The 25,221-nt window shown below is 42.5% G+C and overlaps 1 protein-coding gene across 2 annotated transcripts; it reads left to right on the forward strand.

Annotated features, from left to right (window-relative positions):
• The first annotated feature begins 43 nt into the window (after positions 1-43).
• mdfi (MyoD family inhibitor) lies at positions 44-24,337 on the forward strand. Of its 2 annotated transcripts, none has more exons than XM_019256422.2 (5): positions 44-541; positions 1,876-2,083; positions 12,799-12,936; positions 21,187-21,558; positions 22,240-24,337. In XM_019256422.2, the coding sequence occupies exons 2-5, from the start codon at positions 1,927-1,929 to the stop codon at positions 22,491-22,493; spliced, it is 921 nt and encodes a 306-aa protein (XP_019111967.1). In that variant the 5' UTR covers positions 44-541; positions 1,876-1,926; the 3' UTR covers positions 22,494-24,337. The 2 variants fall into 2 exon arrangements, with proteins under 2 accessions (XP_019111967.1, XP_019111977.1); XM_019256432.2 differs by having other exon boundaries at positions 1,910-2,083.
• Positions 24,338-25,221: the final 884 nt, after the last annotated feature.

Here is a 25,221-nt window from a genome sequence, read left to right on the forward strand (position 1 = left end):
CTAGTTTCTAGCCTGGAGGAAGCACAATCACTGCTGACTGTAGTTTCCTGTCCAATAGCTGCAGCACAGAAGTCTGAAGCAACTATAGTGGGGGTAAAAGAGAGAAGAGAGACCGAGTGCACAAGGACGCACATTGCTCATTTTAAGAGTTGAAACACGTTTGGGACGGTGCTGTGCTTGGACTTTGTTTGAAGAAGGTGAGAAAAGCCTCAGTGCAAGACAAAGAGCATTCAGCGGAGCTGCCTGCAGAGACACACACAAACTTCCCAACATCTGGTGTGCTGGAGGACGGGGCGAGCCGGAGAGAGAGAAACTTTGGAGGCGGAGAGAAAACTATCCTCGCTGGAGAAAAATGCATTGAATTTTGGAGTCTGAGGGGCATCTACATGAGCCAAAAAACTGACTTGGTGGTTGTATAAAGTGACACGAGTGGAGGGAAAGAGGACGGGAAAGGTCTTGGAGGGTGAGAAGTCCACCTGGAGCGGTCAGAGAATGAATTAGGCAAAGCTTTTGGCTGCACCGTGTCCCAGCCAGAGAGAAGGTAAGACGTTGTTTTCCTGTGTTGTTGTTGTGGATGAAAGCGAGTTGTTGTTTGTGAAGCATAAATCCAGGCAGAAAAAGGATCCCCACACTGCAGCTGAGCTCGGTCCGAGCATGCAGGGACTCGTTTGGGGGAAAGTAGAGCGCAGACATGCAATAAAGGTAAACAGAATACGCCCGTTATTAGTTAACAGTGACATTCAGTTATTAAACTAAATTTAAACTTTTAAAACGTGGACTTCACTGTGCGTAAAACCGTGCGTAAATGTTCTCATTAAGATCTTTGGCACGGGTTAAAAGTGAAAGGTGCGTCTTTTTTTTTTCTCTTTTCCCGAAACTTTTTCAAACCGTTTTCAAAAAGCCTTTTAAAAAAACAAGCCAATTAAAAGGTGAGTGAAACTGTGAGGGTCGAACATGAACACGGTGAACTTCAATTCATCGAGCGCTTTCATTAAAAAAAAAAAAAAAAAAAAAAAAAAAAAAAAAAAAAAACGTAGCTGTAGGTTGTCAAAACTTTTTGGGGGGCAGCGAGTGCGGAGCGAGGAGCCGCGGGAGCGCGCAAACAGCTGTCTGCTGGGCTGAGACAAGCTGGGGTAAGAGGGGCGCGCGCCAAACACACGTTGGCACGTGACACATACAATGAAGCTGTCCCACGTTCTTCATAATGAGTTATAGGCGCGTGCTCGGTGCTCTGATTGGCTGGCTCGGATCCCACCTGTGACCTGATTACAGGTAATAAAACAAAACAGGTGACAGGAGCTTGGAAACCATTTAAGAGCTATAGGATACATGCAGAATTATTCTTTACAAGTCTTTCACACATGGCATGATTGCTGCCTGTCTTCTTGTTTCAGGACTTTTAATAAATTAGTTTCACTCTTAAACTCAGTGATGTACTTTAATCTGCAGTGACAGTTTTCATGCGTGACTGACCATCGTTGAAAACTCGGGATCTTTTCTTCATTAATGAATGTTTTCTTTACGCTTCTCTTCAGGTGTCTGTTGATCTCCAGTGTTGACTGAATGACTCATCTTGATTCGCTCCAGTAAAACACCTTGGAACTCTTAGACATGCTGCGGGCTGTATAAATAAACACAGAAATAAAGACTACCATTATTTTTATTATTCAAAGTGTTGAAACTATTAATCAAAAGAGGAGACTATGGTTAAGGCATTTCCGTTGTGTCACCGGTGTTTCGTGATAGCAAAGAGGGATTCATGCTCGGTCAGATTATGACTATTGGCTCGTTGCTCAATTTGAAAAAATGAGAGATCATTCATGACCCGTGCAGTCATCTCTAATAATATGTGTCCTAATATGTTCTGTGCATCAGGCTCACTCCTTGGCCCCTCCACCTCCTCCTATAGGAGCCAGGCCCAAGCCCATGGATGAGGAGAGGAGTGCCCCTGCCATCTCCCCAGAGCCACCTGATGATGGGGACCCCAGTCTACCGGAGCCACAACCCAGTTCCCACGCAACCTCGACCACAGAGAGAGCAAACAGCTGCCCGAACCCAAAGCCCTGTCCCAGTGAAGGTGAAGGTAAGCGAGAGAGAAAACAAACAGCTGTCCTGACTCCTCGAGTGTTATTGTGTGCGTGTATACGTGTTGGAGAAAGAACAAGAGATTTGGACAAACACTTTGTGGGTTTGAACTTGAATAAGCTAATGTTTAAAAAGTAGTTATAAAGAGATCAAGACGTTTATTGTGAGAGAGAGAGGAGCTCATGGATCACTGCTGGGACAGAAGACCTCTCCGTGCCCTTTCATTTGTGTGAACTCATTATGGTCGGAGTTGGCCTGCGTGTGTGTAAATATAAAGCTGTATGCAACACATTTTCCTTCCTTCACGAGCTACAGGAGAACTTCTCACCCCCCAAAACAAGAGTAGAGCGATTTATCCATCTTCACGAAAGCGTGTTATTTTTCCAAAGTGGTGCAGTGTTGAGTCGCTGTTTAAAACTTAAAGACTGGTAATTAGTGATCGTTATAGACTGAGGTTGTGCTCTGGTCAGTGCCACTAAGTCCAAGAAAAGTCGTTCTGTGACTCATTAGGTCCGATTGCCTTCTCACTGACGGACAAAACAGTTGTGTACCGAGGTGATTTGAGATCTGTCTGTGTGTGTGTGTGTGTGTGTGGAGGGGGGAGGACATGCCGCCTTAGATGATCTTAGGGGGTCAGGACCAATTCAGCGCCGCTGTGGAACGTTTAAAGTCCGCAATGGGACACCTGGGAATTTGGGAATGAACCCTTGACCCTTCCCCCTTGTGTGATTGGTCACGGTGAGGTTTTGACTGACACTGGGGCGGGAGCAAAGGGACGCGGACCGACTCAGGGCAGTATTGTGCCTGAATGACTCACCCAGGTTCAGCCAGAATGATTCAGCCAGAGTGATTCAGCCGGAGTGATTCAAGATCCAGTGAGAAAAACGGCAGCCTTGTAGATCAGAGTGCAGGTCCTGTGGGGTAACTGGGGGGTAGGTGTGGTAAACAGTTAGGGTGCAGTGATTTTAAGTGGCTTGTTGCCATGGGAACCTGCAACTTCAATGGTTGATGGAGTTTGCTTTGTGTTGTAAAAAGACGAGTCTCAACCCAATCCATGGTTATTACTGTATCAACTGTGCAAAAAAATACAGAATCCACGCACGCACACCTCCCCTCTCTGCTACACTGCGGTTTACCATGATGACTGCGAGTACAGCATCGGATATATAATGATAATACCTCTGCAAAGAGTTTTAGACTTATTAAACGCTCGGTTTGTGCCTGAACATGTTCTCGCGGCTGTTGCCGACTTTTACCTGAGCTCGCTTTTTTCAGCAAGCCAACACAAAGTATAACTGTGGCTTCTCCCACTAAAGTTAGACTGCCTGTCTGGCTGACTGTGTCCAGTGTGAGTGCATATATGTGTGTGTGTGTCGGCTGAGGGGTAGGTAGGTGAGTCAGGGTGGGGAGGAGGAGAAGATTGGTGAGGCTTGGGGCAACAAGGCCTGGCTTTCAGTGCTCTGCTTCACCCCCCCCTCACCCTCAGCCTGCAGAGTGCAGGCCTCTGGGACAAACACTGCAGGCATGTGGAGATCTGACTCAGGCAGGCTTGAATCAATTTTTCTCATTATTAGAAATGGACAGGATTTATTCCAATCAAAGTTGCTGCAGCTGCTCAGAGGAGGGAAAGATATTTCACATTGATCAAAGAAGCATGTCCGTATTTCAACAACAATGTCGTCCACACCTGCAGGCATTATTTCTGTTGCTGTTGCTTTTTAGAGAATTGTTCTTGTTTGCTGTTCAAATCTTCAAATCAGATGTCTGTAACACTGGCTGTCGATGCATTCTGGGTTTCTGATCTTTCTTGAAGTAGCAGCTCTTTTAATTGACGTTTATTGCCACGATATGTTTTGTGTACACTCGGTGCTTCCTGTCATAAACATCAATCAAATGCAATTTTTTTTATGGCCGCGTGAATCTTTCTGCACAGTTTAGGCTGACACTCTGTCAAAGCGGTGTCGTGATTCATGTCTGTGGTTAGTTTCTGAGGCCATGCTTTAATTATGGCAGTGACCAGGCAGCGTCAGATGAGATCCAGCCAATCAAAGCGCGCCAGACGAGAATTTCAGCCCTCTTGTCCACCCCATTTTCTACTCTACGTGAATAAAGCTCGGCTCAGTCATTACAAGGCCATTGAACGGTGGTTTGTGTGTGTTTGCGTCGACAGATGTGCGCCTCTCGCTGTTGTGAGTGTTGCTCTCACTCAGGCATGAAGATGCAATGAGGCTGTCTGTTTATATAGGAGCCTCTTACCACCACATGCTAGATTCCCGCATTCTCCTTCACCACTGGCATCTCTTTCGCTCTATTTTTTCTCTTCCTCTTTTTTTTTTCTCTCCCTCTGCTCTTTTGTCTCTGTTTATCTTTCTTGCGTTCACTCTGTATTAGAACATATTTGTTATTATAAATTTTAAAAAATTGAAAGAACAGTTTCCAGATCACTAGAAATATGCTTCTAACTAACAACTATCGGTGTTTCAACAAGCCACAGGAAGTGAAAGGCTTTTATTGGCTGATGCTGTGGCTAATATGATCCTTGGAGACCTGGTCTGTGCTTTTTAAGCTCATATAAAGATGGTTTTGTCACCATTGTAAGTGAGTCAAACAATATAATATTATCTTAGCGTGCTGTTTACTCCTTAGTAATCAAGTATAAACAGTGTTAGATGAAACTGAAAACATGTAATCAGGATTATGTTATCACATTACAAGAAATAAGTGACTGTAATCATCCAAGATTACATTTGAAACCATGAAAAACAGATTACTTTTTTGATTACATCTTTAAAATACTTCTAATCTTTGCTCTTTTAACCCCTTAGGGTCTGTACATTTAGAGGGAAATGGGGGTAAATCTCGTGTTATTATTATTGTGCAATGTGTTGCATGTCTCTGATGGGTTGACAGACTCAACCCAAGGCATCATATTGTCAGTGGACAGCCATGCTAACAACAATAATAATCCTCAACACTGAAAACTGGATAATAATCACAGATTGGTTGAGTAACTGTTAATGTTAAAGATGCAAAATGAATTTTATTTGTGTTTAAAATGTTTTGAGATATTTAAAGAGAAAGAAAATATTTTTTTCTGCATCTGTCTCCTTAGTTAAAGATGAAGATAGATAAACTAGTCGATTATGTTACTAATAAAAATGCCTTGTAATATGTATTCAATAACTACAGTACAGAGTAGAAACATATTAGGTACATCATTCCTGGATCAGGCCCTCCAGGATGTGACGCCGTGAAGCAAGCAACAAGTGCAAAGCTTTGATTTACGGTGGATCATCAGACATAAAAACTTTTGGCTTATTATATCGTCAAGACGTTTGTGATCGCTGCAGATGCAGTATATTCACCGACAAGCATTCCCTTTATGTAAAAATAAAATACTAAGCTTGTGATGATGCTTGGAGTTTACTTTATGGAATATAAATCATGTAAATCGCTGCCTCGTTTGCCCAGAAAATGCTGAAAATATCTGAAAAAAAATTTGCTGTTAGATATTTTCATCAATTCCTTCAGCAGTGCTGTCACTACATTAGCCTATATTAGATGTTTGCTGGCGTCTCTTTGTTCATTCTGCTGTTCTCTTATATAGAATAATTCCTCTGTCTACATCACAGTGTGTTTATGTTGTGTTTATTCTCTCTCATCGCTTCAGTGTGTCGATGCTGCTATTTGCCTACTTGTTCCTTTTTAGTCCCTGAGGTTTGTCGAGGCTTGTGTCTAATTTGGTTTCTCACAGAGATCGAAATAAACTTGGAGCAATTTGAGGCATTTTTACAGCATATTTGAACTACGAAAATGAGCGTGCTTTTTTTTCTTTTTTTTTTCTTCCCTCTTTACCACCTCGCAAACATTTGAGAAACCGTTGCTGCTGCTACTGCCGGTGGTCTCTCTCTCCTCCTCTCTCTCCTCCTCTCTCCTCCTCCTCTCTCTGGCTCCTAACTTGAGCAGAGTCTCCAAACCCTCATAACCCATGTCATATACTGTTGACAGATATTGTCAGCATGGTGTGCTAATGCAAACTAGTGAGGAAACTGTCTGTTTCGTCAAGACACTTTAGCCAGGGGCCTATTGCTGGACAGGTACACTTGATAGTTACCTGTCAGGGTATGTTTTAGGCAGATATTGATACATATGAATAATACAAATCAGAAACAAACATTTTGTGACAGGAACATGCGTGAAGATATTGTTTTTATAGTTGAAAAATGTTGTGTATATTATGTAATTGAGGTTTAAATCATTTATTGCTGCAGTATTTGTTTTGCAGGCTTGCCAACATGCATCCTAATAGCAACATATTTATACATCTAATACAAACAATATCTGCATTCGAGCTGGGTTATATACATTCGCAGTTACTACGGTTTACGTTTGACTTCCTGAATGTGAAATCATGTTTACCTTCTACTGTTTATGAGAACTGTTTGTTCCTGGTTTCCATATGTTGCGCTGTACGCCGCGAGTCTGCTGGCGGTGTCAGTGATGAATGCAGCAGTGTAGCAACAAAGCAGCTGCGCAGTATATTTTCCCAGGGACCGGAGGAATCTCAGAGACAAAGTAACACAATTAAATTCCCCTTAAGCCTGTTCAACAGCAGACAGTTTTTGTCTTTAATGAGCTTACACTGCTTCATTCTCACAACAGCTATAATCTCTGATTTTGGACATATTCCAGTACTGCACTCTCACAGCCCCTCTGTGCAATGTGTGTGTGTGTGTGTGTGTTTGTGTGTGTGTGTGTGAGGGGGAGTATGTATTTCTGTATGTGTGCTTTCAACTTGTGCAGGCTGGGTTACAGCTAAACAATTGCCTCTTCTTTCCCCTTCCTTTGAGCGTGTGCACGTATGGATGTGTATATTTGTTGCTGCAGCGGTGATCTGTTCTTTGTATTATCCTTTGTCCTGGTCAGAACCCCCCAGCACCGGGTGTGTGTGTGTGTGTGGTTTTAATCAGTTCCAGTCATTAGTGCTGGCCAGAGAGCTGCTACTGCGTCGTCTTCCACTAACTCCGCTCTGCTGAACATTATTCTGCTCGGTTTGCTCTTCACCTCATCTCCATTGTGTCTTCTTTCCAATTTTCTCAACTCTTATCTCTATCATTATGTTTTTAAAGATGAGTCAGCAGGGTGTGTGAATGCGTGCGCCCATTTCGGCCTTGAATGGTGCACTTTCAAGTAGAGCTGCGAACGTAGTGACATTTGTGTTACTGATTAATTGTTGGGGGGTTTTTTTTCAACCACTTAATTATTTTGTCTGTTAAATGTCCGAAAATAGCAAAGAGAGCAGTAAAAACAGTGAAGTAGTAACATATCTAATGCAACTTTATTTGATGTTCCATTATACTCTGTATATCACTATATAACTGTACAATGTTGTGCTTTTATATGTTTTATCATGGCATCCTTTTAATGTTATTATAAATAATGCACAGCATTGTTTTATTACTGTGTCAGTGTGTCCATATTACATATGCTGCACATAAACTTGATATTACTGTACATATAATGAATTATACTTATATATATGCACACTACATATAGTTCATACATCATGGTTGCTGGAGTTGCACCACCAGACTTCTTTTGGCCACAGTTTATTTATACAGTCAAGGTATTGTGCATATTTCTAAAGTTTAAAATTTGACTTTATTAACTTGTATCTCGTGTATTTTGGATGCCTGTTTGCTCCCGTCTGCGGCTGCTGGTGCAGTGCATATGTTCTGTATGCCTTTGCCAAAGGGTTGTACACACCTGAGAGCCCTCTTCTCGTATACACATCCGAAGTCTGCCTTTCTAGTCAAACAGTAGAAACAGGGTCGAGGTAATTTAAAAGGCAGCAGGTAAACTTCTGTTCTGTGCTCTGTGAACCAACAATCCCCCTCAGAGATCATACCCAGAGGACCAGCAGGTTGCACTCCCCTTCAGGTGATCCAGGATATGTCACATCATTTGCCAGCTCATATAATATGCATGTGTGTGTGTGTGTGTGTGTGTGTGTGTGTGCATGCGTGTCGTGTTGCCCTATATGATACATATGTTTTTTGTTTTAATGGCTAACTGTTTGTTTACTAGGAAACTAGAAATTCCTCTGAATCGCCCCTTCAGGGCCACTGACACGTGTACATACACCAAATTACAAACACACACATGAACACGCACATACATGAACACACAAACGCACACAAACACAGTCGAGCAAATTCACAAACAAATACACACACACACACACACACACTCACCCACACGTGTAAACACACAGCCAGAGCTCCTCAGCGGCTCTTGATTGCTCTGGTCTGATTTGAATTAGAGGCTCATCTTTCTCAGATCTCAGAAATGGCTCTGAGGTCGCGCGGTTTGGTGGTTTGATGCTGATGCCAGCACACAATTGGTTGAAGGCCTGCTTGGATGGCACTATATGAGTTTGGTGGGGATGTGTTTAGCTCCAACAATCGTGGTTTTGAACGTTTACAGAGGGGAAAGCTTTGAGTGAGTCACAAGACCTACACACTTTTTAACCCGTAGTACTCCTTTGGCGGCAGGAGTCCAAATGAGACTACTACTCTAAAGTATGGAGGTTCAGCTTACCTGATGATTGACACTCAGTAGACAGAGAAAGAAAATAACAGAGTGCAAATATTGCATTACTATATTTAAGTAGATTTTTTTAGGTGTCTATACTTTTATTTTCTGACAACTTTTTACTTTTACGTCCAACGTTTTTACACAAATATTTGTACTTTCTACTCCTTACATGTTATTTAATTTATTCATTCATTATTATTATTATTAGTAGTAGTAGTATTTATTTATCTTTGCATCTTTGCAAACCTTCCCAACATCAACACCAACGCATATCATGCATGACAGACAGATAACATAGCGCATAACACAAGCCGAACAATCCTTCAGAGAAACCAAGAGAGTACTTTTTTTACCTTTATACTTCGAGTACATTTAAGTATTTGTAAAGTATCTGTATTTCTACTTGAGTAAAGAATGTGTCAGTAGTAATGTGCAGGTGTTGTACGTATACGTTCAAATATATCTTCTATTTTTATCTTTAACATTCACGTTTCCAACAGTGGCATCAGTACTCTGGTATCCTTACTACGACGACGACTACTACTACCACTACTTTTGTCACGCGTCCAAGGAGTTGTTATGCTAGTTCAGCTAAACATGCATTTCTCAGATGTGGCAATAACGGATTCCTCTGAAATGATTGTTGTGGAGTCGTTGGCCATTCCACTTGAGATGACTGTCCTTTCCTTCCCCAAAGTTTGCTCACGCTGGGCTTTCGTGTGGCTTTGATAATCACATAATTGCCCCCGAAAGCAGCTTCCAGAGAATGAGAACAAAAACAAAAAAAAACACGAGCTGGAGGAGTAGAACCGATAAACGCCACCTAAAGCGCTTTTTGTTTGAATTATATTAGATCTCAATATTTTCAAAAAACCTGCCAACTGTCTGCAATCATTAAAGTCAATTGTTGCCCGCCAGCACATGGTGAAATATTAATTTTTATGATCCTTCCTCAATATTTTGATAAAATGGATACCATCTGTGTAGAACAAAGGACAATTACAGTTAAATGATTGATTTTGATGGGCTAATTGATAGCCGATTAACCGATTATGGCAATATTAAACATGGGGTTTAAATATTACGTGTATGGCCAGCTTTGCTGGCTAACAGGGCTGGATGCATGTGTGCAGTTAGATATATTGTCTTCTACTAAACTTAATGCTGTGTTATTAAAAGTAATAATAATAAGGGTGGATTGCTCAATGGATGTAATGACAGATGACTTCTTGCCAGTGACATAGGCAGCCTATAACACACACACACATATCTCTAAACTAGACATTTGGCAGTGTCGAGGGCAACAGTTCTCACTAGTGGCTTTCATATCTGAAGCTGGCTGATTGAGACTAATGGATACAACATGGGCCTTAGAAATGGCTTCCACATGTAGGAGACAAATGTGGTGCGTGGAGAGCGCTGGTACTAGATTCAGGAACATTGGAGGATACGTGTTTTAAGTGATCGTGTGTGTTGAGTGCGCTGGTATGTGTGTGGTGTTTGTGCCACCGTCTAACAGAGAGGAAGAGCAGGAAGCACTTCCCATTCCTTCAGGTCCTGTTTACGTCTCTTCCAACTTCACACGCACAGAAATCCCACGGCACACAGAAATACCTGCAAAAAAGTAAAAGGCAAACACACGCTCGCCAATGCTTGAAACACTGTTCCTCTTCATCAAGGTCAGACCACCTTAAATAAGCAAGTGATTCATGCTTTGATTCACTTTGTTTTCTTTGAAAATAAAGATAGCGTTCCCTCAGGCGGGCTGAGGTGCCTGGAACTCTGCGGGTGGTTAATATTGTGGAGTCATCCTGTTTAGCTACACAGAGTACGAGTTCTGGTTCACTGTTTCAAGATACAACAACAAAAAAAAAAAAAACAGTTCCAGTATGTAAGCCTCAGTAAGCTAGTTATGATATTTAATTAGTGTGTCAACGCTTTGCTTTTTGGGAGGGCTGCAAATAAATATGATGTTAATTAAAATGTGTTACCAAACGACAGTATAAAGATGACCTGACGTGAGATTTAAGAAATATTTCTCAGCTTGGCAAACAGCCATCAGTGCCTGCTTGCCAAACCAGAGCGTTTGCCATATTAAGATCTATAATCAGCAGAACTGGCTGGAGTTTTTGTTTTCTGCGTCACAGACACGCGATGCACACAAACAGACACGTATGGACTTCACTAAAAAAACATGTGGCAATGCTTCACTGTATCAGAGTCTTTAGCTCTTCCTCCGTCAGACATTATTACAGCACATGAACGAAATATGTAGCTATCATCAGTCATCACACGCTCCTTTTATCAACATGACGGTTACGTTTCAAAGTAGTCGTCGTCGATACGGAAGCAACATTGCAAAGATCATCACAGAGTTTGATCTGTTAGTATTTTCTCCTGTATTAAAAATAACATGTATAAATGTTTTACTGGAACAAAATGGAATAATCAAAACAAAATAAAGCTTAAGGCAGAATGCTTTCAGACTGCAACTAACAATCATTTGCATCATGGATTAATCAGGTGATTATTGCCTTTATTAATCAATAAATTAATAATTAATAATAGAAAAAACAGTAACAGAACTATTCCAAAATCCAAGATGATGCAAGTCCTCACATTGGAAAGTTTTTTTTACTCAACAATGACAATAAATCAATTGTCAAAATAGCTGCTTGTGTATTTTCTCTTGACTGACCAAATGATTCATTGCTGCAGAAGAATAATTAAGAAAAAAAAGTTTTGAATCTGTTGTGATCTGTCATTTTGTCGTCTGATTACAGGAACACACTATAACTAGTCTTCACTCTAAGTAAGTTAAATGACTTGAAACTTTAAATCGTAGCTGTAAGTAAATACGCAGCACAGCTCAGCTGATGATCAGCTTATGTATTCATGTTCCTACCCAAACCTCCACATGCACCATGTTTGCTTCCCCTCATACATTAATGAATTACTCCTAAGATAACACTCTCAATAAAAATGCAATCAGAACCAGACAACTGGAATCCGACTAGTCAGCTGATTCTCAGAAATCACTTTTCTTTTTTTTGCTTTTTTTCCTTTGATGAACTAAACTGCCTCCCATTATTTACATCTTTTCAGAGCCTGCTTACTTTTTTTCATTCAACTCTCCACAGCTGAGATACCTTCGCATAAGCATTAAATCTGTTCAGCCGTACAAAGTGGGAATTAATCTATAGAGTTATGCCAAATATGTGAGGGCATTTATTTGTAAGAGTGGAGAATGGGAATGTGAACTGGAGATGAAGAGTGTGAGAGGCAGGGGACAGATAGAGAAGTGAGCAAGAGTGGATAGAGTAAATAAACATAGCCGGGAAGTGTTGAGTCCACGCACAGGACGTGGTTTGGTTTGTGTGTGTGCGTGTGTGTATGTGTGTGTGTGTGTTTATCAAACCCAGCTGGCTCCCATTTGCCCAGGAATGAGTCTGCACCTCTCAGAGGCCCAAGCCTGCCCTGCTTTGAAGGCCTCTGTGCAGTGTGTACGTATGTACGAGTGCGTGTGCATAATAACAGCTTCGTTAGAGCACTGCATGGTACCGGTGAACACATAAAACACCTAGACATGTATTTACTGTATGTATATTATATGTACATCCTCCTATGTGTTCATTTTAAAACACGCATGCATGCATCCACCCTGGAACACAAACAACCATCACCATCACCAGCACACACACACACACACAGAGCCACACAGATTTCAGGTTTCACAAGCATGCACATAGACCCCTAAACAGTCCCAAGGGGTTGGATTTAACTGCTTCCAGATGCACGTTCAGGACAGAGCACACACACCAACACATACAGACAAAATCTTCTGCTTTGTTGAAGTCAGCAGAACTACTCTGTTTAAATTAATTAAGTGCTAGTGGATGGGAAATGACATGGGAGTAGACAAGTTTACTACAAGTGGGAAAACGGCTTGTTGCTGATACCTGATCATATCCACATGGAGGGCGGTTAGTCATCCGGAAAAGAAAAGCTCAAAAACCTTCAAGATAAACTTAACATGAGCACAAAACTTTACGGTCTGACGTAAAACTGTTGATGACATCGTCTTTTGATTGTTTCTTTGTTCTTTTTTTTTTTTAGATGTGGCCCACATCTATACTGAGCCCCTCATATTGAGGGTAAATTGCACCCCAGAAAGGTTGCAAGGCAGCGATGGAGACAAGTGGAACAGCAGCCTCTCACACACGGAGCTCACAACACCCAGCAGGAGTGTCACATGTGAGTAAACAAGCACACACACACACACACACACACACACACACACACACACACACACACACACACAGGTCGGTGAGACTTTTATTTCCATTACAGATTACTGGTCTGATAAGTCACATTGTACTGACCTTTAAACAAATACATTTCACACGCACACAAGAAATAGGTCAAGTAATCATACACACGGACAGAAATATCTACGCTGTCATCTAAGTAGGTTAAGTTTCTGATATCTGAAGAAAAGCAAGTCTGCTCCGAATCTTCACACTTGAAATGAAACACATTTCCTCCTTGTTTGCACTGTCTTCTGCTACTCTGTCTGTCTGTCTGTCTGTCTGTCTGTCTGTCTGTCTGTCTGTCTGTCTGTTGAGACTGGGATTGTTAAGATATCACTATGGCAACACTAGGCGAGAGTGACTGGCACTGAGGAATTTTCATATATTTCTCAATCTGGTCTCAGTATGATCAAAATAAATTCCCCTAAAAGTCTCATGTAACATCCAGGCGGACTGCTTAGACAAGTTCAACTCAATGCACTCACACATTCTTGTGTTCATGTCACCTTTCTGATGTTTTAGCTGGAATCCTGATTACCTACACTTTGAAAAAAGGACCAATTTGTAGGATTTAATGGATTCTGTTAAATTCAGCCGCTGATTGCAAACTCAGTTTCTACTTCCAAGCACGTAGGAGAAACTAGAGTGGTCGTGAAAAGCAAAAACAAGAAGCGGAAGGTCCTGTCTACAGTCTGTGTGTTCTGGCTACTGTAGAAACACGGTGGTTCAACATGGCGGACTCCATGAAAGATGAAAAAGGCTCATTCCAAGCCAACAAACGACATAACAATGACTATTTTCAGGTGAAAACATGCATATTATAGTCCATTTGGTCCATCCCATAAATTTGACACAATGGACCTTTAAGATGGCAACCAATTTATTATGACACTGCCAGTTCAAGGGACCATCATTACATGTCATCCACTCCTTTCTCGAAATAAAGGAACGTTTTTAAAAAGAAAGATAAAGACGATGTCATTTGTTCTTCTCTGTCCATTCACAGAACTCACCTCTCCACTGTAGTTTGTCAAGCTTGTCATGTTTAATCCCGGCTCGTGTGAAATGATGTTTGTTGAAGGTTGCTTAAAACAGAAATGTTAAATAAACAACAATATTACCATCATCCCTGTCTATACACGTAGACTTAACAACATGACAAACAGTTTAGCGTGGCTTCCTTCCAGGACCGGATTACTTTTTAGTAATCCGCGTTAATGCCAATGTGATTTTCCAGAAGTTCCCATTTGACCTGCACTCTCCCGTTCCTTCATCTGTGAAACATGTTTTGGAGCCAATAACATTTCTCATCGCTGCAACATAAAATAGCTACTGTAGCTGGCAGCTGCACTGATTGCAGAAAATTGCAGGAATAGAGAGATGAATGTGTCTCTCATATTGTGCATGCTTTATTTACACTCAGCTCTCCAAGTCTAAACTACGTCCCAAAAATCTCCAGCTGTCCAATCATTACACTCCCCCTCTGGATGCTGCAGTGCCTCTGAGCCTCTGCTGCTGAGGAGTGTCACATCTCCTGGTTCTCCTTATCGTATCACTAACCACCACCGCCCTTATAATACAAGTCCAACAGTTATGTCTCAGCTGGAGAGGGACTCTCCTTGATGTGCAGTCGCTCCAACCCTCTGTATTAAAGCCAAAGGTTACACAAGTACGCTATGTCATTACCCGACCACACGTATTTTTCTTGCTTTCACTCCAGTATGAAATAAGTAGAGTCTCGACCTAATTCTCAAACTAGTCCTGCCATGTCATTTATTCACTCAGACGACCGAGCTGCGCAATAATAACACCCACAAAACTTTAGCTAAGTTGTCTCAATGCTCGCCCACTAACCTTAAAGCACTGTAAAACCTTTAAATGGCCCTACAGCTGTCTAAATCCGTCCTTCCTGTCGTTAAGAGAAAAGGTGGGATGGCGCAAAGTGAATGAAAGGAGGGATTGAGGAGTGCAAAGATAGTGGAGCAAGCTGACATCTGAGCATGTGTTAGAAAGCTGGGAGCATTTTCTCCTGGAATCCAAGACCAGCCGTGGGTGACATGCACCAACACACAGACCTGCCCTGTCGTAATAGCTAGTTTGCAGTAACTGAATAACCAGCAGTCAGGAAATGGATGAGTAGGTGAGTGCAGTGTGTTTTGAGTTGAGTAGGTGTGTGAAAGTCTTCTGTCTCTGTCCCATTTGCTGTGTGTGTGTGTCTATTTTAGGCCCAGGCTGCAAGGCTCAGAGGTTTGGGTTTGATTTTCTCTCTCTCTCTCTCTCTTTGCTTTATTTTACATCCCAATAAAAACGTATGAAACCCACCAGCTCCATATGCTGTGCAGGGAGAGTTATGCAACTTCAGTCGGATTGGACAAAATGTACCGCCATGAACACCGCCAGTCCTCGCTGGCCTTCCATCCGCCTCCTTTCATCCATAGCTTCCTCCGTCTACAGCTCACACAATCACACATGTGTTCATGGGACTTCGACCACAAACTAAACAGTGCTAAACTTTAATCCCTTTCTCAGGTGAGCAGGCACAGTTTATGCCTGCGTGTCTGCATAATGACATGTTTGTCTCTGCCTTTCGGTTTGTGTGTCTTTTGCACGCCCCATAAGGCCGTTATCAACTCGAACGCTGTTTAAATACAGTCATGTGTCATCTGCAATCAATCAATCATCGTGTGTTGCTCTTGCTTCATAATGTGAGTGGCGGAGACATAACAAAATAGCTGTGACTCAGATCTGTGGTGAGGTCATGCCCGTGTGTGACATCTGCGAATGGATCATGCGTGTTTGCGAGTGAGAAGACGAGAAAACAGAAGCAGGAATCAGACGAGTCCTCCGTTTCGCAGTGGTGACATCAGAGCTGTAGTATGTGTCTGGCCCAGGGCCTATGACAAGCTGTCTGAGAACAATGTGCAGAGAGAGCTGGTAACATATGGGAGTGTGTGTTCCTGCACACAGAGACACACACACTGCCTGTCAGTGATGTCATGAACACAACTGCCGTCTTTGACGTCACAGTCACAGCAGGATACACATGTTCGCAGATGTTTAACTGCTTGCACACTCTCGGACTCATGAGGAAACAATGACACGTGTAATTCATCACTGACAGCATCGCGGTAGCATTTATGACACTTCCACTTTGTTTATTTTTATCGGTTTCGAAACTGTTTTTTGCCAAACGAGGCGAACGAGACAGAAGGAGGTCGTTTTTTTTTATGCATGCGAGAACGAGGGAATGAGGGCGGGAAAGCGCGTGTTTGTTATTATCCTGTCATCAGAGGAGGGGGAGTGTGCAGGGAGGTGTTGGTGGGAAATCTAACAGGACTGTGACATTGCCTTTAATTAGAGACCAGTCACTGTGTTGAAACTGTTTTCCATCTCTGTCCTTTTGCCTCTTTATCATCTCTGTTGTTTTATTCTGACTTCCTCTGAATCTCTTTGTTGGTCACATTTAGTCAGAAACACACACACACACACACACACACACTTGACATTTACTGTCAGTTAGATAACGGTGACGCAGGGCTGAGGTTTGGAAAGTCCGGCGCTGTGGGTAGTGATGCCTCAGGGGTCACGTCGGGGGGTCATGCAGTGAGAATGAGGCGGTTGCTTGATATCGCAGAGATTAGTTTTGAAGTGTGTGTCGTGTTCTCTCTCTCTCTCTTTTTAGAAGTCTGTCGTCTTTTCCTCTTTTCTTCCAAATATAGGTTTGAAATATTTGCACACTGTTTCCATTCATTTGTCAGGTGAAATTCACACAAATGAGTCACAAAGTGAATTTAAGGGATTTTCCAACAGTCTGGATGTCTGGATGTAAAAAAAAAAAGAACCCACAGGTTTTGGGCATTGGGCAAGTTGTTTGTTGTTGTTGTTTTTTTTTCATCTGTTAATCATATTTCATACACACACACCAAAAACAAAACATACGTGGCAAATTACAAAACAAAATGCCCATGCACAGCTGTTTCCTGCTATAGAAAAGGCTCTTCTGCAAACGTGTGCAGGCACGAACACATCAGTCATCTTGCAATCAGTCGACCCTTTGAGTGCTGAGACAGTTTGATCGGATCTATACTGATCTTGCATGTAACGACTTCACAGGTCAATGAGAATATCACTAGAATTAGCATTTTATAAAATATCTTGATTTTTTTTTTAATTAAATTTACAGCGAGTGAATATATGTCACACTTTTCTGTATTCTGAATTTTTAATAAGAAAAAACTTTGAAACTTCAGTACAAGTGCGCACACACACACCCAAGGACCAAAACAAGCTCCAACAGCTGAACTGTACTGTATCTCTGTCTTTTTGTGCACGCTTTGTTTAGCGGCACCACTGATGTCAGTGATCCATCAAAGCTATCAGTTATCATACTTATTTATATGAAACGAAAGTATCCATTCACTTCACAACCTTGCGGTTGCTGGCATTTTAATACTGTGAGCAAATCAAGTGGAGAACACGTGAGCTGGATCAACAGGAGATCAATTTTCACTTTATTATCTTTACACTTTAATTATGCCATGAACACAGTGATACAGGAAAGTTTAGAAGCAATAGCACAGTTTAAAAAAAGGATCCAACTGAGACTGGTGAGAATTTTAACAGAGGTACGTTCATGTGAGAAGGGATGATGATGAAGATGAAGACCCTTCATTTTTGTTATAAGGAATAAGAAATCTGGCAGTCGTACCTAATTGTGTGGTCTTGTGCGTCTGACTGAACTCTGCATCCACACGACTTTTCCAATCAAGTGAGCGTCTGCAGCTAAACAAGCCTCATTAAACACTGCAGTCTTAAGGTTGGCCTGCTCTGTAGCAGCTTAGGGGGAAAAAAAATCTCATTGAAAACTGTTTTAAATTAAATTATACAGCAGCAACTTCTCATTTCTGTCATTCTCACAGTTTCAGCAGTTGTCACTTGGGCTTTTGGCCTGCAGTTTAAAAACAACGCAACTATGCAAGAAAAACCCAGGAGGGAGTCAGTGGGTAAGACGTTTCTGGGAAACTGGGGTGAATGGATGTTTTTCAGAAAGCGTTTCAAAATGGTTAAGCGGATTCTGAAACGTTGTGCAATATTGTGAGACTTCTGAGAACTTCTTTTTATGCCAATCAAGCCAAGCCCACATCATTCTTTATTTTTATCATTAGTGGCACAGTGTTTGTATTTACTGCCAAAAGTTTTGCTGCTTGGTTTTGGCATTTAGTGTTCAGAGTGAGCAGAAAATATTCAGCTGGACGCACAGATAGTTTGCCTCTGCTCTGTTGTGCTCGATAAAAGTGTAAATGAGGCGTGCATCATCCATTCTTCCTCTAACCTAACATAACCTACATAGACAGACAAACTGCACCAGAGGAGACTGTGGGATAAAGCAGCTTCAACAACAGAGACAGACAGACTTCACCTTCATTCTGGTGACTCATTCCAGCAGTGGATCAGTAGACGGAGAGAGAGAGAGAGATGAACAGCAGTCCTCTGGTCTAGGAGGGAGGTGTGTAAGTACAGGGTAGCTGCGAGACGCCAGGAGAGAAGGAAGAAGGTGGAGGGTGTTTGAATGGGCTGCACTCAACTGATGATGACTCACTCGTGCTCGCTGAGTCGCCCCGACACATCCTCACACACACACACACACCCGAGGTCACAGGACCCCCCGGTGATCAACACTGCGGTTTCCCAATCCCATCATGTTAATCCCGCAGTCATTTGGCGTTAGTCATCTTTTATCGGCCGTTATTTTTAACTATCTCCCGCTGCTGAATCATTGTGTCCATCAGTCGCGCCCATGCGTCCTCCTGTACCCAACATTCACAAGCAGCAACCCATTTCTTCAACTTTGTTCTCTCTCTTTCTCGCCCCATCTTTCTCCCTTACTTTCTTGATCTCAGACAAAGGGACGTTGTGTTTTTTTTGTATGTGTGTGTGTGTGTGTGTGTGTGTCCGCGCGTGTTCTTGCATGCATATATTTGTATGTCTGAGTGGGCCTAACCTCAAGCTCTGTTTGGAGACAGTTCTGACTCCCTGTCTCTCTCTCGCTCTCTCTTTTTCTCTGTCTGTCTCTGCCTGCCAAATCCGCCTATGTACCGTGTTCATACACAAACCCACACACACGCACGCACCACAAACTCTCGAGAAGTATGAATTTTTCAACAGCTCACAATCCTCTAGACAATGCAGACCCAGAGGGAATACTGAAAAAATTGTGCACAGCTTCCCTCCCCCTCTCTCTCTCTCTCTCTCTCTCTCTCTCTCTCTCTAATCCCCTTCTTCTCTTACTGACCTACATCCCGACCACCTCAAAGTGTTAAAATACAGTAGTGTCCAAAAGGCTAACAGATAAAAAAAAAGAGGGGGAAACAGAAAAAGAGGAGAAAGAGAGAGAGAGAGACATAACACAGCAGAGCAGCAGGTATTGACTTTTGACATACTTTGGTGGAGAAACTATGGCTTCTTCTCGCTCGCCCTGCACATGCATTCACCCACACACACACACACACACACACACACACACACACACACTGGCCGCGCAGCTTGCCAAACATCTGGAGCAAAGTTAGAAAACGCTGAATGAAAGAATCTTTAATAACACTGGATTGGTTGTGTGACCACGGCCATCAGCCAATCAAAACAGGCCTGGATGGGTTATCTGTCTCAGAGCGGTTATCGAACGGACGCTTTTATTACCAGTCGTGTTTCATAGCTAAGAGCTCGGGACCACACTCTGTTTGTCCCTCAGTGCAGTGTGTGTGTGTGTGTGTGTGTGTGTGTGTGTGTGTGTGTATCACAGAGGTTTCGCTTTGATTTTCTGTGGGTCTGTTGTACTCTACCCTGCCCTGTTAATTCTCACCACACCTCTCAGCGCCGTAAGCTTTCAGGTCAAGAAAATATTTAGGGCCTCAATAGGATGGTATTAAATACTACCATAATATATAAAAGCCAGGCTTCCATTTTATTCTTCTTTTCAGGGTGTGTGTTTAGTTTGGCAGCGAAGGTGAAGGCCTCCCTCTCTCTCTCTCTCTCTCTCTCTCTCTCTCTAGCTGAGTAGTTAGTACTCGGTAGCACTTGGAGGTAAAAAAATACCGAGCTGTACATCGAGCCAAGATTAACAAAATGTGCATGCGTTATGTTCTATCAAATCTGCATTCCTCTCGAAAAACTCTGAAAGGACAGGTTATTCCACAGAAAAACCTCCCCTCTCCTCCGCGTTCACACACTCTTCATCTATCTTTTTTTTTCATCCCCTTGCACTCGTTTTGGAGTTGTGTAAGAGTCTAGACAAGTAGGATCAAGGGTCAGTTCAGTAAATACATAGCTCTCTCTCCCCCCCGTGAGCTATTGCCTTTAGGGTGGGCTCGGTTTCGCAGAGCCTCCCTCCCCATGACGCTGCATCAGCACAAGTCTGCACACACACAGAGCTGTATAGTGATCAGCTACATTTTGCAGAGCCTGCTCACACGCCATGTACGTATTTCAATCTCATGAATACATTTAATATAAACGCTTGAATGATAGGTTCATATTTCTATATGTATATCGTCCATATGGAAATTCAAAGCACTGTCGGTCACTGTCATTGTTTCATCGGTCTATACCGGCCACAAAGAGATTCCTTCTTAAAGCCAAAGAGTCTGTAATTGGTAGATATCTATTTAATTATGAACTGGACTCTCTTACATTAAAGTTTCTTTTGAAGAAAAAGTCTTTGTGGCCAGCACGGACAGGAGGGCCAATTAAAGCAAACAAATGTGCTTTCAACTAACGGTGCGGACATGTGAATGTTGTTTCAAGACAGGCTTGAAAAAAATGTGAACCCATCATAAAATCAGAATAACAAGTGACTCATCTTACACTCGGGATCCAACTTCACCAGAAACAGAAACAGCACAGCTGGTCAGCAGCAGGTCAGCTGAGCCGCATAGTAAGAAACAGAACCACTGCTGCATTTGATTAGCCCGTTTATTATGACTGATTATTTTAAAATCGATTATGGAGCAAAAATTCCCGACATTTCCTTTTTCCAGCTCCTGGAATATACAGATTTACTGCTTGAGGAATGATTATATAAAATAATCCTTGTATAAAGTTTCAGTCATATGAACTTTTGTATGAATTTAAGAATTGCTTATTGTCCGTAGCCGTGTATTCGTTGTGTGTTTAAATGAATACTTTTGTCCCTCCTCAGCTCAGCCAGCAGCCAGATCCACACCGGCCCACCACACCCAGCCATGTCGGACACAGCCCAGCAGCCAACTGCGCAATGGAGCCAAGCACCACGCACACACACACTCTCCTCACACGCACTGTCCACATCACACGCACACGCCTCACACACATGCCCTCCAGTCAAACGGTGTCAGGAACGGGGGCACTCATGAGCACCCTAAGCTGGGCTCCCTCCCGAGAGGCGGCTCATCCACCTCCTCGTCCTCTTCGGCGGGACCCAAGCACACCAAGAAATTGCAGTCAAACCCCTCCATCACCTCCCAGAGCAGCAAGAGGAGCAAGAGCAGCTCCAAGAGCAACAGCTCCCAGATTCCCACAGAGGCACAGGACGGTGAGATACAGGGAGGAGGGGCCGGGGGCAGCAGGAGAGGGAGGGATAGATAGCAGGGGGGTTTTTTTTCTGGTCAGAGAAAAGGATCAGAGTGGCACACTTTCTCAGAAAGACATGGAAAGCCTTAACACAAAAAAAAGAAGAAGAACAAAAGTCACTTTTGTTTTGTGCCCACTCAGAACGTGAATCACATTAATGCATTGTTTACCGACTGAAAACAGATGAATCAGGAATATCACGGGAAATATCTCGGCCATATTAACCTTGTCGTTCCTTTTAATAACTTCTGATGAGCAGTCTTCTGTCCTGAAATGAAGGATTGTTCCACCACCTCGTGTCATAACTTGAGTGGCTGTGTCAACTTGTGCGAGTCTTTTGAAGAAAGCAGGCCTGTAAAGTAATGACAACCCGCAAATGGCATGGCATTTATCGTGTTCATCTCAAGGTAACGCGGTGAAAGAGACATTTTCTTTTTTCACTGATACTTAAAAGTACAGGTAGTAATGTCTTTTACGCGACGGACACTGATACTCGACAGGCTTATCAAACAGAACTTTGTTTCTTTGTTGCTTCCTATTAAAGAGGAAGTGTCCTGATGGCTAATCCCACTTAAGTTGATTAGTATACAAACTGTGAGAAAAGCATTGTCACACCTCACTCTGTGTTTCCGTTCCTCTGCAGACTGCTGTGTTCACTGTATTCTGGCCTGCCTCTTTTGTGAGTTCCTAACTCTGTGCAACATCGTGCTGGACTGTGCCACCTGCGGCTCCTGCGCGGGGGACGACTCGTGTTTCTGCTGCTGCTGCGTGTCCGAGGAGTGCGGTGACTGTGACCTGCCCTGCGACATGGACTGTGGCATCATCGACGCCTGCTGTGAGTCTGCAGACTGCCTGGAGATCTGCATGGAGTGCTGCAGCCTTTGCTTCTCCTCCTGAGGCCCCTATAAGCCACCACCACGAGGGGCAAAGCGAGACGTCCACACTCCCACAAACCCCGGGAACGACTTCGACCGGTGTCTTATCAGAAGCTGAGAGGCGCTACTTCCAGTCTTTGTTCCCTGGGCTCGGTGGTTTACGCTATATTGGCTGGCCTAGTTGGCTCTACAGTACGTCCAGTTTTTCATACAGGGTTTGCCAAGCAAAAGATGTGATCTAATGCTCAGAGCAGTCACTGGTGATTTCTTCCTTCCTTTATTGATCAAGGGATGGGACAGTAGCCTTCCCTGCCTTGTCTTTGCTGTTGGTCCGTTGCTACACAGCTGGGTATATAGTGCAGAGTGAGTTCCAGCTGTGGTCAATGAGTGTCCGCCAGCTTGTGCAGGAACAGGCCTCTGGACCTTCACAGAACGAAGCTATTATTACAATGGAGCCCCTTGTGCCGTCGGAATGACTGGAGTTCTCCAAGCATGAAAAATGACCTCCAAAAGGCAAATGAGAAAATGGCTCCATTTAACCGGATTTTAGTGTTTCTGTAGATAAGAGCAGTGGCATAATGGGAAAATGGATGCTCAGATCTCAGTAGAAATGTCGTCTGTCCTCCTGTCCTTGGCAAGGTTAAAGTCTTCCCAGTTTGATTGCATACGGTGGCCTTTGCGACACACACACACACACCCTAAGTGGAGGATGTTGAATCCACTGCTGTCTTTGTCCTTGTTGCAATGTACAAGATAGAGAAAAAAAACATTAACGGTGGCTTGTGGCAATATTCAAAATCAATTCCTTTTTTTTGTTAATATGCATCTCACTTAACAGACTTATTCAGAGGAGAACGTTCACGAGCGAGGATGGGTCCCGTTTTAAAACGAGTACTGTAAGCGACGGACATCACAGAGCGAAGGGTTGATACCGTGGACGCATTCTCTACTTTAACATGTGAAGGGAGAGAGTTCCTAATCAAACGTCTCTCCTCGTTTTATGTTTCACATCCTGTTTACTTTAACTTTTTTATTTTTTATTTTGAGGGACTTCGGCTGCGTTCAGTGAATTCTTCCTCGTCTGAACGGGCAGAAGTGGTAAAGGACTGGTAGAGGATTGGAAGGCATCATCTTTCTTTCTTTTTTTTTTAAAATACATTTCATTTTTCTTTGTCATTCTTGCTATGTGAACAAATGGCCTTGGCTTAGCTTAAGGCCTGAATTTTTCAAGTAGATTCCTCGCCTTTACCAAATCTCTATTAATCCTTGTTTTGTAGATCTTAGTTAAGATATTTGCATTTCTCCTCCAATGTGAAAATCACATTTCTGTGTTATCGGGTTTTTTGCCGGGCTCTCTCTGTAAAAGCAGACATTGCTCAACATTTAATTTAATTCCTTGAATGAAAATCTCACAACATTATGCTAAGTTAGATCCATGTCCTCGCAGTATGAATGGTACGCTTTTGATAACAGGCCTGCACTCTCATACGCTTAGATTCATACCTTCTCCAACCCAATACCTCTTGAGATGTCACCTAGATCTGTTGTGGATTTTAAAAATGACTTGATACAAATCTCTCTGCTCTCTGATCAAATACTGTTTGTGCAATCTTTATTATTTTTTTTTCCTTGGAAATACCAAAGAGTTTTCCTCTTACTGGACCTTACTTGTACATTGAAGGGTTTTTGCTATGCTAATGTGGCGGTGGTTGATTAAACCCTATTTTAAGGGCTGATATATAACACTGTTGATAAAGTAAACACTAGGGCTGTAAATCAAACTGATAACACCAAAGCAGAAAATGCAAGTTTTTGGGACTCAACTAATTCAACTTGATATTTTCTTTTTTTTTTTTGGGAGGGGGGGGTTGGGGGGATATGTTTGAACGGAGACAAAATCCTGGAGAGCCCTGGAAAACAATGCAATTCTACAGTACAGAGAGATTTATGAAGGGAGAACTGGATTATATAATGTAATGTATAAAGGTGATAATAATGTTGTTTGGATTAACAAGATATCGCAGATTGCTGCTTCATCTACGGAGATATTCTCTGTCATCAGACAAGCCTTGATACCAAAAGAATAGATTAAAACTCCTTCCTTCACAACACTGGTTTGTTAATAACAGAGGGTAATCATTACAAATAATTATGTACAACTGGAATACAATATATATTACTCCCAATATGTTAGTTAGCCATCTCCACTGATCTCTGCTGTTGACAAGGGCAAGGCTACTCTGCATGTTCGCCGTTAGAAAAACAAACAGCACCCTGCTTTCATGCAAACTGCTTTGTTCAGGCAAGCAGGAATATGAATACATATTATCATATGTTTCCTACTGGCTCATTTTACTGCTAAAACAATAGGGTCAGTGTTTTTTTTTTTTTTTTTTTTTTTAACCCAACCCAATTGACATGTTGTTTCCTATCATTTATGACTTTGCATAACCGCAGCCTCACTAACTTCGGCTCAAGTTTCAAGATTCTTACCACTCTGCTGCAGCTTCTCAGAAACAGTCCGAAGAGGTCTTCAAAATCAGGATAAAAGCAGTTTTCATAACAGGGGAAAGATTGAAGAAGATTCTGTTATGTTGAGTTGATTTCATTTTGCTCAGATTCCTGCTTCCAGCGCAGGTGTTACTGGAGAAATAAAGTCAACAAAACCTTACCTGCGACAGACAGCATGGCTTTGAAACTCTTTTTTTAGCAGTAGATCGTACAAACACGTCTGGTTCCAAAAGTAGCTT

Source organism: Larimichthys crocea, chromosome VI (genome assembly GCF_000972845.2).
Source record: "Larimichthys crocea isolate SSNF chromosome VI, L_crocea_2.0, whole genome shotgun sequence".
Lineage (NCBI taxonomy): Eukaryota > Metazoa > Chordata > Actinopteri > Sciaenidae > Larimichthys > Larimichthys crocea.

Bases quoted from the DNA above. Each gene is read 5' to 3' on its own strand.
- mdfi (XM_019256422.2), top strand. From the start codon at position 1,927: ATGGATGAGGAGAGGAGTGCCCCTGCCATCTCCCCAGAGCCACCTGAT. The intron at 2,084-12,798 runs GTAAGCGAGAGA...TTTTTTTTTTAG, and splicing joins CTGTCCCAGTGAAGGTGAAG to ATGTGGCCCACATCTATACT. The intron at 12,937-21,186 runs GTGAGTAAACAA...GTCCCTCCTCAG, and splicing joins ACCCAGCAGGAGTGTCACAT to CTCAGCCAGCAGCCAGATCC.